Source organism: Pleurodeles waltl, chromosome 10 (genome assembly GCF_031143425.1).
Source record: "Pleurodeles waltl isolate 20211129_DDA chromosome 10, aPleWal1.hap1.20221129, whole genome shotgun sequence".
Taxonomy (NCBI): Eukaryota; Metazoa; Chordata; class Amphibia; order Caudata; family Salamandridae; genus Pleurodeles; species Pleurodeles waltl.
In genome coordinates, this window is record NC_090449.1 from 771,924,221 (window position 1) to 771,940,324 (window position 16,104).

Below are 16,104 nucleotides of genomic sequence, written 5' to 3' on the forward strand. Positions count from 1 at the left end.
ATTGGTAGAGTGTAAATCTATGCCACCAAGCCGGAGTCAGTGTCCTTTGCACAATAAAGATCGTTGCCCATCTCCTCAATGCTATCCTACGAACTATTCTATATAGAGTCCATTCATTCTTGCAATCAGTTACTGTTATCTGTCACTCCTCCATCCAGCGTTCCTTAGATACACCAACCAACCCTAGCAACACTGGGACTGAAAGTGACATGCCACTCACTTCCCGTTTTATGTCCCTCATCCCATACTTGTGAGACAAGGGATAGGAAAGACGACAGATGAGCCTGTGTCCTTGCTTGCCTGCCTGAGGTCAAGGAATCGGAGGAGTGCAGGTCCACAGGGCCCCGGCCTCTTGTGCCGTGCACCCTTACGGAGTGCTCTCTGAATATTCTCCCTGAGAATTTTATGGATTGGTGCCCTTGAACTGGGAAGAAGGTGATTTTGTTAGTAAAAGTCAAGTTACGCAAGTAGCGGACGTTGTTAAAGGGGGACAGGTTATAAAATATTACGTACTTTCACTGTTTTTGGATCTGAACTGAGGCTTCACCATAAACTATGAGAGCGTGTTCCATTATTGCAGTTAAGCAAGTAGTCAATGGAAAATTAGCTAAAATATTTTAGATTAGTAATGGATTTGCGAAATAGGTTCGAGAATAAAACAGTGATAAATTTAAATCACATTTATGTATCCTAATTAAGCTGAAAAAAACACCCTCTGTGTGCAGAAATGAAATTGATGTTGGAAAGGGATTTATAAGGAGAAATTACCCGAAAAAATAAGTTTAATTTAGCTAATTGGTACATCAGACCTTAGTGACAGTTAATCTGACAAGAAAGTAGTTGTGTACTAAGAAAACTATAGTATTCATTGTCATGTCTTAATAAAAAGTCAAAATAACGTAAAATGAAATTGTACACACGGGGTTGAAACCTGCTCCCCAAATGTTTCTGTACTTGGAAGTCTCCGATAAGAAGTAAAGTAAATATCACGCTATGATCATAGCAATGCTGATAACAAGAAAATGGCCACTTTTTGTGTAAAGATGAGTTCACAACAAAGCAGGAACCATGAATTTAGGAAAATATTCTGATTACGAAAAGATATCACTAAAAATCTAAAGTTCCTAATAAAACACAGGTGTGCAATGCAAAAAAAACTAACAAAAGGAAAAAATGATAAATGGGATGGTGACAAGAAAGTATTAAAAAAACATAGGGGAAAGTCATAAAAGTTGTACTAGTTTGGGGAGAAATAACTTAATCTAACCTGCTAAAGTATTCCACCGTAATATCAACTCCAGAATATTGTGCTACTAGAATATCATTAACAAAATATCAAGGACCAAAATGGCATGAAGATAAGTTTAAATAGGAAGGTATATGTTTACTTTACTTAAGTCCACGTGTGAAAATGTTCCTCAATTTGCTAGGCACACAACCCACCAGATCAACATTCAATCAGATTATACAGAAATTACATATCATTACAACAGTAGTTCAACCTATGTTGAATTGTTTATTAGTCCATATGCATTTCCAGATTAGCTTCGCTGTATCCCCAATCAGTTGATATAAGATCCAGTCATCCTTATTCCATAAGTCTCTAAATCAATCACAAAATAAGTATCAAATTGATTTTTCACAGCTAGTCTCCTGAAATCCTTCAGAACCAGCCCGCCAACACGTGTTTCGTCAGGGATATCACCCTTGTGACTTCATCACGGCTTCATGTTAAAAAAAATATATATTTTATTTCTTCCTTGGAAAGTCTCTCTAATTGTTGTTACTAGCTTGCTTTCAAATCGCTTTTCAAGATTTCAAGTGAAGAGATTTAAATTTTTCTCAAGCCCGCTACAATCCAGCTCCTGCGTCCGTAATGGTTAACAGCGAGTGTGCTCACCCACGTGTGAAAATGTATCTTGACGATATGTATACATATCTTCCAGAATTGTAGATGTTGAGTTAGAATAGTAAATCTATACTTACCAATAAGTACTTACCTTCTCAACATTTTGGTCCCTGATAATTTGGTCATGGTATTTTGGGAGCCCAATGTTTCTGTTGTTGATAGTTCAGCATACACTCACCTGTGAGTCACAAGGCCGAAGCTGGCCTCAGTCACCAGCTGACTAGCACTAGGAAATACAATGCAATGCTACTTACAGCGCAGATTTTTACAAACTCTAGGCACAAGGCCATTTTGTTTCTCCAGCACAATCCATCAACCCAGGGGTGACGATTCACAGCTAAGAACAAGGGTTCACCACTGGAGGAGGAATCCGCTCATCACAGGGGATCCTCACCAATCAGGGGTCTGCCATTCACACAGAGCCTATGCATGCCTGTAAGATGGTGGGCTCTCAGGTACCCTTCACCACATTTTGGAGAGGGGGCTTCACTTCACCTTAAGCCACTCTCAAGATGATTGGTGTAGTCCACTTTCTCTCAGATAAATTGCCATATCCGACTGTGAAACAGGAAATGCTCTGCACACTTAAATGTACTCTTAAAAGTAATATGCAACCTCGAAGAGGTCAAAAAACACCCATCGATTTGTTTCAGTTCCTCTTTACCAGCCATGCTAAAGAGAGCATATTTCACCTGCGGCTGGCACAATTTTACATTGTTAATAAAATGTATAAACTCATGTCGCGCCTACGGGAGCAGAGGTAAATTGGCTGTAGACGGCAAGCCATTTGTCTCGCCGAGGCTCCAAAAACATTTTCTGGGTGGATAATTTTAATTTTCCCCAAGCAAGTACAAACTCAGTTAGTTCTCCTGACACACGGGGAAGTTTATTACCAGACTAAGCACGCCAGCTTTCTGCTGAATAAGTGATTGAAAGCCCAGGGAGTGCTTCCCAACCACCTTCTAATGAAGCTTTTCAGAAGCCAGTGTTTATCTTTTTAGAAGATGGCTTCGTGTGGACGGCGGCAGAGACACCTGAAGCCTGTGACAGATGCGCTACGCACCACCCCAAACCCATTTACGCTCACATCCCGCCAACAATCACATTTATTGTCGTCGCTGCTAATGGGCTTGTCAGTTGTCACAAGATGGACCATCTACTGAAGGTATTTTGTGTGTCTGGCACCGACTCTACAGACAAGAAAAGGCGGCAGGATGCAATCTCACCGCTGCTACGTGTAGCAATATTTATCTGTGGCCAGAGCAGTAAATGCCAACGCGCACTGTTTGCACTATTACTTAACGGCGATGGGGGGTGGGGTGAATGGTCACAGATGTGCAGCGAGGCTCTCTTAGTTACGAAGTAACCGAAAAGTACCTCCAACACCCAGAAAAGAGAGTACTGAACAAAGTATGTAAGATCTGTTTGAGAAGGGATGTGTGGGAGTGAAGACAGTTTGCTCCTTGAAGCTGGTGGTCTAGGAGTCTTCAGGCGTCATGGTGCAGACGATCTGCTTTGTGTCTTAGAATGTGGCTGAGGCGAAGACCCAGGAAAGGGATGTACGTACTCTAAATGTAAGACCGCGGGGACGCACAGCGTGTGATTCCCCAGCTTCCTTACTTCACCAAATTGTGTGGTCCTGCGCAAAATCCAAAGGGACCCATTACGCTGATACGCCAAATCTACTTGGAGCGCTAATTAATAAAGCAGGACCCGAACCACTGCTAAACACAGAGACGTAGCTTCCATTGGTGCAGTGGCACCGGGGACCAGAGGCCTGCGGTCCCCCTGAACCCTCATTATTGCTTTATTTTAGACTTCAAACAGTGCATTTCCTCCCTTGCAATAGGGCCCATTGCACCATGGCTACGCCACTTGTAAACATGGGTTTTACAGCCAAGATCCAGCACTTTCTTGTTGCGAAACCTAACTTTTAACGTGACATTCCACTGAATGTATTCCATCAATCCAACTGATCGTGCTTTGCCATTGGCATTGCTTGCTTGGGATGTCTCTTTCAGTATATTTCATATTAAAATTGAGGCTCGTGACGGGGCCCCATGTCTGCTTCTCGCTAGACAGGACTGTCCATTCCTCTACGGCGTATATACCTACCCCTTCAGACCCTAAACGGGCCCCATGCGTAGCACAAATCAAGGCTGGCTTGAAGGTCATGTTCTTACAACTGAGAGAAAAATAACTTCAACGTCTGTAGACTGGGTCTGCGAGGTCATAAACTAATCTGCAAAAATGGGCACAGTCACGAGAGAAAGATGCGTGCACTGGAGAATGACACTTACTGACATGCCAGTCTCAGTCAAGTACTTGCACCGTGACAACCCCCTGGCTAAACAGTCCCAAAGCGCCCCTAATCCGCGCTTCCTCTCTGACCACAAATACTGCCAACTAATACAAACCGCTGCTCGCTGTGATTTGCAGTTTCCGCTCTCATTGAAACAAGCAGTACTGGCAACCCCAAAGTGAAAAAAGAAAACGGCACTTACTTGCATTTTCACAGGTAGCATCAATCCGAATGCCAGCATACGCAGATAAGCGCAGGTAAGTCTCCTATTGCACGGGGTGACCTGCCGGTCCCCGGACCATGACGGTTCTCTCCCTGTCCGCCCTGGTGTGTGCCTGCCCCACCCTGGCAGCGGCGGGGGAGGGCAGGATGAGCGGGGGCCTCGGAGGTTCCTTGCAGTGAAGGGAAGCACAGGGAGGATTTCCTGCCCGGGCTCCGGAGCGGGGAGTGGAGAGAGGCAGACAGGCGCTGCCAGAGTCACAGGGAGCGGGCTGCGCGCCTCCCGCTGCCGTCAGCTGCGCAGTGCGAGCCCGCGGCTAGCAGCCCGCCCTCACGGCCAGACAGGCAGCGGGCTGCTCCTCCGCAGGCGGCCCCGGCGCTGCTGCTCCTCCGCAGCCACGGAGCCCGGCTGGCTCTCCTCGGGCGCAGAGCTCTGCCGCTCGTCTGCGGTCCACGGCGGTTAGTTACTCCAGGCTCTCGCGTGTGGGAGCCACGGAAGGGACGTGGTGCTCCGCGCAGTGGCGTAGCAAGGGTTTCGCGAACCCGCTGCAAGGAAGGTTGAAAGCTACAGTACCCACAGCGAGAGTAGTGAGCAACAGCAATGGTTGGTACGCTGGGCCTCTTTCGCCCTGGGTCCCGGTGCCACTGCACCTGCTTTACTGATTGGGTGCACTGGGCCGCCTGCACCCTGTGCCACTGCACTTGCTTCACTGACGATACCTATTCCTCCGGTTCTGCGTCACTATCGAAAGATATGTTGCTCATCGAAATACAAACCGATTTGTGCGGGATATACTGAATCTGACTGGAAAAGTTGTGACTCAAAGGTTATTCCCAATTTTATTCGTTCGTATTCCTCTCAACCTGCTGGTGGCTCAAGTGTTTTGGAGTGGACACCACTGAAGTTAAGCGGGGAGAAAGTAATTATGTCCTAGCAGGATTCTCACTCAAGGTGCATGGATGATTTGACCTGATGGGAGGGCAAATGCGACCTCGGGGTGGGTGGCAGTCCTAATGAGGGCGATTAGAGAAATGGTCACCCATTCTACCCTGCTGGGCAGGTACTACATGTGCGCACGCACACACGCACTTCATCAATTCAGTGCAGAGTTCTTCTCGCGCTGAAAGCTTCATTCATCTCTGCAGCTGCAATGATATTTTCAGTAGCCGGATACTGCGCGGTAATCTTGCTGCATACAGCAATGTTAATTGAAACTCAGAAATGTTGTCCGCTCTAGACGTGGCAATGGAATATATCAAGAAGCAGGGCCTTGGCAACTACTGAATCCAGCTCGAGCCAGCTGCTAGTAAATCAGCCAGAAGGCTCCGATTTCCCCTGAATTTTAATCAGGACCCTGAATAAAATGAGGATCCTTCAGTATGTGTGTACATTTCTCCAAAGCTCAGTATTTATGAAATACATGCACGGGTTACTAATTTTCGTATGGGCAGCAACGCATAGTCGTACTTCTGGAAGTGCCAATTTCAGTATAAAGCAGCACCAACGCTTGTACTAATCGTTCTGAAAACGCCTTATTTCTTTGTTTCGTGCATTAATATAGCTCTCTTTTCATATTACGGTATGATGTGATAGAGGCATCTGTGAAGCACAGATGCCATCTTTAGTGTAGCTTCGCAGCACTATTGCAGGTGTGAGAGCCTCGAAAATTGTGTCCCAAATTTACTAACACATTGCTCAGGGTTTGCGTTACTATTCTAATGCGAGTCCTTTGCAAAGCGTTGTGGTAGTATTTACTTCCGCGTTTGAAAGGTGGCCAAAGTAATGCAGTGTAGTCCTATGCACTACTTTGTATCAAGGGGACGTTCCATCAATGCTACCTTCTCTATTGACAGTAGAGAGTGTGACTGGGTTTTTGTTTTCTGTTCGTCACTGCCAGTAAACCTCTGGCAGTGAAGGGTAGAAAAAAAGACAATTATGACCCCCAACAAAATGGAAGGAAATTCAACATTTGGGAGTTTGTTTCTGAAAAACAAAAAAAGTTAAGAATGGGGAATGACCATCAAAACCAATGAAGGCCATCCACCAAACGCTTTGAGCCTTGTAGGGAACCGCTGCGATGGCAGTCCCTTCCAAGGTGCTGAGGTAACCGCTGGGCCAGCAGTCATCTCTAAACTTGCAAGACAGGGTACCATCAGGGTGACAGACTCATGACGGCTGTTTACCAAACTTTGGGCCTGATTTAGAGTTTGGCGGATGGGGTTACTCATTGTGATTCGGGACACCGTTCCAGAGGGTAGGTCCGTAGTTATGGACCAGCGACAAAACTTGTCTATCTGAGTCCTAGGAACGCGTTTCCCAGGGGGCCCTATCTCAAATTTGGGGAAGGGTGACCTGATGTAACCAAGTGTACTTAAATGTAAGTTACTGGTTTTTCTACCTTATTAGAGGTGGCTTTTCTTTTATACTATGTTAAGAGGTTATTTTTGGTCCTGATGAAGCGTCAATGGATCCGGACGGACCGATAGACGCGAAACACGTTGAACTGTTCCTAAAGGCCCTTAAAAACATTTGGAGCCCTTAGTATTATGTGAAAGTACCACGAGCATTACACTCGATATATGACTTTCAATTTTTGTTTTTAACCTTGGTCTTCATCTTCACTACACTGATTAAAAATTATGATGTTGTTTGGGAGATGTATAACCAATTTTAATAAATTTTTTCCGACCTCTTTTTTTGCACTGTTGCTTGAACAAAGCACCTTTTTGACTATATAACAGATTTTAATTAATCTTGATTATATGAATATGGTCTAGAGCCCCCGCTTGGGGTGCCCACCAGGCATTGCAGCGCCAGCTTGGTGTGGAGCATTTCCCGATGATGATACTATTCATCCATTGTGATGCTTGAGGGCTCTTGCTCCTGAGACCAGTGGTCCCCTAGGATGATATATAATTTTTGGAACAGTGTACTTTGTATATTTTGGTTACTCCATCACAAACACAACGGATATCCCGTCCGCCGTATTACTATTCCATTACATCCTATGGACATCGCAATACGATGAACAGGATATCTGTCACATTTGTGACAGAGTAATCCGTCCGCCAAACTCTAAATCGGGCCCTCTTAAACAGTTTTTTTTTCAAAAGAGACTCCTAAAGCAGAAGTTTATTTCTGAAAAACAAAACACTGGTGGTGAAGGACAGTAAAAAAAGAGGACACTACACCATCCACCCTCCACAGGGTGGGAAGTACAGTGCCCTTCCTCCGATGGTCCTTACTCCATTGAGCCTTAAGAAGAAGCTGCCTATAGACAGAGTCACCAGGTGCTCCAGTGGAAAACTTAGTCTGCCCATCTCTAAATGAAGGGGAGAGACCAATAATTAGGTGATGTCCTCCAGACTCTAAATCAGGTCTTTAGTGATGGATTGGCTGAGTGACAAAGGCGGGCCTAGACTGGTCTGGCTACAGGACTGGCTACAAGAATGTAAGTTGTTAAAAATAATCCACATTGGGCATGAAATAGTGACTGTATTCTTATTTGTTGAGGAAATTGCAATGTACCAGCGATACTATGAAAACGGGCAAAAACCTTCAGTTTGTAAACCTTTACCAGTCCCTTTTCTCACTTGCCTTCTCCCCAAAATACGTAAGTAAAACAATGGAACAGTGTCCCACCTTATTGAAACCCACCTTTCTGGTATGGACTAAAATTTGAAGGAATGTTGTCTTCCACGTTCTTCCTCTGCAAGTTTTCTTTTATCTTCTCTTTTAACATAAACCAACATCATTGGTTTATTAGTTGGTGTGATTTACTCGTGTGGTACTCATATATTTCAGAAGTAAGCTAAGAGTGCTCATGGCTATTCCTTTCTCCCCATCTGCTAGAATTCAGGTGTACCTCAGGAGTCATACTTGACCTCCCCAGAAGGACCCACATCACACCCCATCTCAAAAAACTGCACTGGGTCCCGATTCAGAAGAGATGCCAGTTCAAGATGTTGACCCACACCTACAAGGCCCTGCACAGCGAAAGACCAGCATACATCAGAAAACGCCTGACCTTCCACAAACCAACCAGACACCTCCGATTAGCTTCCCTCTCCTTTACAGACACCCCACAGATCAATCAAGCCAGCAATGGAGGATGCTTCTGGCAGCCAAATCTTGGCACAACCTCCCCCTACACTCCAGGACCTCACAATCACTCCAGTAATTTAGAAGAGAACTAATGACCTGGATGTTCAAATGATCATACCGCCATGCAGCAGCATACAGTTCCAGCTCCTCAAGTCCTTCACAGGTGATTTGCTGTGCTCTATGAATGTTGATTGATTGATTAAGTCACAGCAAAATCTTTATGAAGAAGGTCTATCATATATTAGAATTATCATATTTAAAGTTCTTTTTATGTGTCAATATTGGTGCCTTTACCTGGTATGTATGAAAGGCTCTTGTAATCAAGAGTTTTTACTAAACTTTCCTTGTCCACTGATTATGACTCAATTGATCCCCAAATCCTACTGGAGCACATGGAAAGCTGAGCCATCATTTCTGGAACAGCCTTACAATGGTGCAAACCATTTTATTAAATGACAATAAGCAAATTAAAATTGGATTGTCCACTTTGATGCTGAAATTTGTCTTACATGGAGTACTATTCTCACTACTATTCAGTATTTGTATGACATTTAGCTAATGGCATGTTATGTTGATTTATATAGCTCAGCTAAAGCCCCTGCAAGAAACATCTCCTGGTACACCTTCTTAAAGTATGCTCAGCTCATCAATGGACCTCTATTTTCTTCTTCTTTTCTGATGTGGCTGCACTCTCCTGGCTGGACGTGATAGAACTCCATGCATAGGCTTTGATTTAGAGTTCGGCTTACTCTGTTACAAACGTGATAGATAACCCACCTGATGCATTAAAAGTGAATTATATCCTCTGGCACTTGTAATACAGTGGACAGACCTCACTACTTGCTAATTTCTAAATGTGTGTTGGAACGTTTTGCAACTTGCAAACCTATTTGCACTAATGTTTCATCAGCCATATTTGTGCATTGCAACTGCTCACAAATTTGCACAGCAAATTTTCCCCACTTGCATCTGCCTCCCGGTGTCTCCGATCACCATGGCGTGCCCTGCTCTCTTCTTCATTGCTTGTGATCCATGTTTCAGACAGCCACCCTCACTGCCACTCTAGTGAGCCTGTCACAGACCACAGTACTGTCTTCCCTTTCTACAGAAGCATGCACCGAATATTCATCAGGTGCTGCAGACTCAGAAAGCATAACTTACTTCAGAAGTTGAAAGGAAATGAGAAGTGGTTCTGTCTGAGACTGCTAAGTGAGCAGTCATTTCACAGCCCTGAGGGAGCACATTACAAAGAAGCACTGGTTGTCCTCATGTTAAAACAAAACTCTGACATCGCACCAGTCAGAAAGCTGTCCTTGAAGAGGAGGAAGGCCTGTAATCAAAGCTGAAAATGAACAGCTGAGCTCGAGAAGCTTCGCACCCCTTCAGTAGGCACGTCTTGCAGTTAACCAGTCGAGACTGAAAAAGGCCATTTCCTCTGTGAAACATACTGCAGCACTGAACACCTTTTCATGTTGGTGCTAATGCTGAGCAAGCAACTGTCCTCAATGCACAACAAATTCTACATTTTAATGAGCCTGTCTGTCATAACTATATCGGGCATATGGTGACACCACATGGGCTGCTCGCAACAGATGTGTAATAAGAACAGCGCTTATAAAGCACAGGGTGTTTAATGGCATTAGTAGATACTAGCACATATCTCTTGAAAGCATATGCTTTTATCAGTCGCAGACGTTTTTAATGGCATAAGTACATGTTAACACATATCCCTTGAAAGCATATGTTTCAATCAGTTTATGTTGTGAAATGTCTAGATTATTTACCGGTAATCTTCATTATTGCCTTTCAGAAGTTTTGCATCAAAATCTAAATCTGTCCCTTGGGTTGACTTGAACTTATCATGATTAACGTATATGAATGTACAGAAGTTGCTGCAGCACAAATATATGTAACTGAGGCCCAACAGGCTGCTATTCCCATTGTGGAAGGAGCTTGAACTGCAACCAACCAGAAATTGAATAGACCATAGTGATCACTTCGACAATCCATTGTCTCAGGGTCGACAAGAGAGATTTAGATCTTCTTTTTCCTTTTCCAAAATTTACAGAAAATCACACTCTTTGAACTCCGTAGATCTGCGTGGATACATTTTCACTGCTCTAACCACATCCAGCCACTGTAATCTACAACTTTGTTCCATAAGGACTAGAACACAAAGCAGGTAGTATTATCTCCTGATTGCTGTGAAAAACAGAATTTACCTTTGCAATGAGATTAGGACCCAACTTCAACACTACTGTGGCATCAAAAACCCTTAAATAAGTGGATTGCACATTAGAACATTTACTTTAGCTAAGGACCGTGCATTAATTATGCTGACTGAAAATACTGAAAAGACCACTTTCAAAGGAAATATTTTGTTTGAAATCTTTTTCAGTCGTTAAAAAGGAGCACTTTGTGAGGGTGTCAACACCATCTGCAAATCCAAACTTGGAAAGAAATTTCTAACCTGGGTGAAGAATCTCAAATTGTTTGAAAAGCCTAGAAAGCAGCCCTCAGTGACTGAAAGTGAAGCAAATGGAAATCTAATTTTTTTTAACAGAATCCTACTATACTTATAACGTTGCCAAGGACAATCCCTTGTCCAACCATTCCTGTAAAAATTGAGGAATATCTTCAGGGGAACAATATACAGGAAATAACAGTTTCTCACCATTTACTGAAAGTGGCCAGTGGTGTTTGTAAGCATTGCTAGTGGGCTCCGTTCTGGAAACCTTTATTTATTCGGTTACTGGCAGTAGAAGACCGAAACTCATATGCCCCTCAAGCTTAGCTTGCAAAGCACCAACCTCAGACATTGAAGCAATGACAGCGGAATAGACAGAGCACAGAGTACATGGATCTAGTCGGAGAACCCACGCCAAGTCTCTTAACATCACCTTTAGTAGTGGGAACCACTATCTCCTTGGCCAGTTAGGACAGATCAATATGACCATGGCCTTCTCCCTCAATATTAGGTACAGAATTAGAGGAATAGGATGGAAGGTGTACGACATAGATTTGGGCCACTGACTTGTTTTGCATTGACCCCCATTGCCCTTAGGTTCACGAGCCATGAAAATAAATGTGACATTAAAGCATTGTAATGATCTGCAAAGAGAGGGGCTGTTGGAAGACCGAATCTTTTGAAGATTTTTTGAAAAATGTGAGTCTATAACCGGAGGGCTTAAGATGAAGGAAAACCTTGCTCATGGCATCCAGTAATACATTTGTCTTTCCCTGAATGTAAAGTGTCCTGAGGCATACACAGTGTTTTTCTGCCCACTTTAGTATTATTTGTACTAGATTGTTCAGTGACTGAGATCTGGTGGCAAGTTTGTTCAAGTAAGACATTATAACCAAATTGCCTGTCCTTAAGACCAATGCTGACCCCTGAATCTGACTGTTGAAAATTAGCAGGACCTTTCAGGCAGCAATTAGTTCCCTATAATTGAAGGAATTACTTCATTCTCCTATCAACCAATGGTCCTGAGCTGCCTTTGAACCGGGAACTGCTCCTCAACCCAGGTTGCTGCTATCTATTGTCATCACCGTCAAAGGCCAAATATTCAGAAACTTCTACTTCCCCAGACCGTGAAAATCCATCCACCATAGTAGTTTCTCTCTCACAGCCTGCTTCATTCAAATAATAGCTTGGAAGATGCTGGAATTCAGTGCTGTAGGATTTGGTGAACCAACAGCCCCATATGTAATCCTTCCCAGAGAAACACACATAGGCATGCTGTCTAACAAAACAAAGAAAAAATAAATATAAGTATCTCTGAGAATGAAATATGAAGGGAATAGCAATCCTCAACCATACTTATTATACAAACCCTATTTTCCTGCAGTTGGCTCCATTGCCTGGCTGAGGCCTTATCCTTATATACCCTTTGTCCTATCTTGATTCTCATGTCTGGTGGCAGATATAACATCTCTATGTCTGTCTGAAACCATGTCCCACATGCTGTAGGCTCTGTGAAGGCTGGAGATGGGACTGACAGTACACTGACAGAAAGACACAGTTGGTTGGACAAGAAAATGCCAACTTTCTAAAAGTGGCATTTTCAGAACTGTAACTTAAAATCTGGCTTCATCATTAAACAGGATTTTACGTTTTAATTCATTTTGAGTGTAAACAGCATACCTTTTCCCAATCTGGAGTTAGCACTTATTAAAAGTCATAAGGCAAGACAGTGGTAGTCAATGAGAGGGATAGGCCTCACAGTGCAAAAAAGACTTCTTTAAGAGTTTTTCGTTGCTAGGACATGCAAAATTCAAGTACACATGTCCTACTTTTCAATTACAATGCACCCTGCTCTACAGATCGTTAGGGCCCACCTTAGGGGTCACTTATAAGTTTCAAAAAGGAAAGTTTAGGTCCGTAAATGGTTATTTTGCATGGCTGAAATCAAAATTTAAAACTGCATAAACAGGCTGCAGTGGCAGTCATGAGACGTGTTCTAAAAGGCTACTTTAGTGGGTGGCACAACAAGTAGTGCTGCCCTCTAGTAGCATTCAATTTACAGGCACTGGGTACATGGACTTGGACTTGAACATGGACTTGCAAGTTAATTAAATACACCAATCAGGTGTAGGTCACTTTTACCATGTTTTAGGGAGAGAGCACAAGCACTTTATCACTGGTTAGGAGGGAAAGGCACACAGAGTCCTAAAGCAACAAAAACTGGTTCCTTTATGAGGACAGAGGGCAACAATCAAAGGGTGACCATGCGAAAATGGGCAGGTCCAACAATTGAGTTGTTACAGAAAATGTTATAGTCAGAGCTGAAGGTCCTGAAAGGACAACGGGCACAAATGAGTATATATACATATACTGGAAACACACTTGAAAAGATATACCAATACGAAGGACACTGGAACTCAGTGTGCTTTAAAGGTGATGACGGTAATGAGCCCCAAAGGCACCAAGAATCACCCAGAGGCCCGGAAGTACCAGGAAGACCATCATACAAAGCAAGCAGGCAGCAGTGATGGGACCCAGCAAACAGCATAGCATCAAGGAACATTGGGATCTGGCAGGAGAAAAAGGCAAGACAACCAAGAGAACGGGCAACATGAACCAGGGATGGGAAGGACACAATAACAGTGGAGGAAATTCCATATGGGGATGAACTAAGCAAGGAGGGAGCCATACAACAAGTGGAAAGATGCCAGGCCCCATTTTACTAGTCTGTATCCCTTTTAGAATGACCAGGAGGTCATGTGCTTCCTCTAGTGGTCCTGACTTGGAAGTGTCTGCCCTTGACTCATATGTATGAGCCAGCCGATAAGAGCTGGTACTGCAATCCTCCCTGATCCTTCATGATTTTCTAGCACAAAACCAGAAAGACTTGCTTTTGTGTCTCTTTCACAGCATGTTTCTAGATTAAATCCACACATGCCTCTTCTGTCATTTGATTTCACAACTTTCAAACAGTGAACATACATTGCACGTACTTTGCAGAAGCCACCACAAAAACTGATAAGCTAATGGTTCATATGTATATTTTCATATTTAGTGGCATCTTGTATAAACAAGTTTACATATAGTCAACAGTGTTAGTTAATATGGATACTACAATTATTCATATGACAGAAGAGCTTCATAAATTTAAAACTAGAGCTGCGAAAGTTTAATTATATTTCAGTAAGGAAAGGACAGTTTATTTTTGATGTCCTACATTATATCCATTTTAAAAATAGTCTAATATATATTTATTGTAATTATATTTAGTTAATGTAAAGAATAAGTCACCCTAATTTTTGTGTTTTCTTCTTTTATTGTGAAGCCTACTTGCTGTGGGCACCAAAAGTTGTTTTTTTGTTGCTAATCGGGGCCTTTATGAGGACAGTCTAATATTTACAATTGTTATTCAGCTCCCACATATACAGCATTGCTGCTTCTTCATAATCATGTAATTGAAGGAATGGCATTCATCTCAGATGAGTACATATATTACTGTCCATTCTTCACAGTTGTTCTCCATAAGTATATGCACTGTTAAGTTATTTTTTATTACCTGCAGGCACTTTTTACTTGTGTCATTTTTAATTTACTCACTAACTCTTTACTTGGATAGCCAGACTGGTGTTCGTCTTTTGAATGACTGCTCAGGTATCTCCAATACTTGCCTGTTTTATGTCTTTTGAAAGACCACCACCCATCCGTATTAGGTTTTCACTGGGGATGGTCTTTTCTTTAAGAAATGAGTGCTCCCTATTCTGATTGCCTTATTTCTTTAGACTTCATACTTCTGAATTGCCTGTGCAAAGGGCAAAAAACAGTCTAAGCAAGTAAGGCAGCCAGGAGCAAGGCAATTGGAATGGGAGCAATCACTCGTGAAATCATGTGTAGTCTATGGCATAGCCATTGCTCTATCAATGACAAGCATGTAGACATTGAATTCAGAATGAATACTGAGGGGCAGATTTATGAGCTCCTAGCTCCACTGGGGTGTCACTTTTTGTGGCGCTTTAGTGGCGCTAACCACTGCTCTATATTTACAAAGAGGTGTAATGCCACTTTTTGTGGTGTTATGCCTCCTTGTAAATATGGGCCCCTCTAACGCAGTTTGCTTTTGATGCTGCCCCAGATTTACGAGTAATAGTAAATCTGGGGCAGGGCCAAAAACTAACGCCACCCCAGGGGTTGTCAGCCACCAGTTAGCATGTCAAAATGAGGAGGAATGCTTTTATTCCTCCACATTTTTTGCTTTTTCTATGTGTGCTGCATTCTGCAGCAAACATAGGAGAAGCACAATGCCATGGATGGTTGTTTATGTGCAGGAAGGTGTCCTTCTTGCACACAAACAATCATTCAAAAATGACGCTTTGATACTTCTATGTGTGCTGCATTCTGCAGCACACATAGAAGTGCCAAATCACCATTTTAGATTGTTTATGTGCAGGAAGGGATACCTTTCTGCACATAAACAATTTATCCCCTCAACGCAGACACCCTTGCACTATGGTACAAGGATGCCTGCATTGGTGCAGGCAGCTTAATTCGGCGTCGGCACAGGGGGAAACGCAAGGGTGTATCGTATTTCTGTAAATACGGCCCTGTGTTTCAAAAGTGGCGCAGCGCTGCTATTTTTGGCATGGCAATGCACTGCGCCTCTTTGGCATAAATCAGGGCCTGAGTGAGATAACATTATCTTAATATCTAATAAAATTGAATGCTTCTGTTCCAGATTGGTTTAAGGCTCCTTTTTTATCAAACTTTTAAACATTTAAAACTGGCAATGAAACTACCAGAATAAGCTACCCCAGCCTCTTCCCTTATTCCACTTTAATCACATATTATCCTGATTCAGAAACAAGACAAAGATGTGCAGGATTGTTCTACTTTCTACTCGAGCTTTTGGGTAAATTAGACAGTAAAATATTCACAAAAATATTGGCCAACTGACTGTAAAACAATTATATTGATGACTGGTTAGTACTCTCACAGAGTGCCTAAAATGGACATTTAAAATAAACCATGATCAAAAGGAACCTAATAGCCATCGGCCTACTGGTAGCAAAACGAGACATTGTGTGGCATTGGATCACACAGATCTCTCA

General features: G+C 42.9%; 1 protein-coding gene across 6 annotated transcripts in view; it reads right to left on the reverse strand.

The window, feature by feature from the left end:
- Window positions 1–16,104, reverse strand: part of KIAA1217 (KIAA1217 ortholog) — a 1,319,791-nt gene that overhangs the window by 1,166,071 nt on the left and 137,616 nt on the right. For 2 of the 6 annotated variants that reach the window (XM_069211373.1, XM_069211372.1), the window contains exon 1: window positions 4,414–4,829. The exons of the other annotated variants lie outside the window; for them this stretch is intronic. In XM_069211373.1, the coding sequence (XP_069067474.1) occupies window position 4,414 (1 nt within the window). In that variant the 5' untranslated portion in view covers window positions 4,415–4,829. Of the gene's footprint in view, window positions 1–4,413; window positions 4,830–16,104 lie in introns of those variants that run through there. 6 annotated transcript variants of the gene reach the window in all.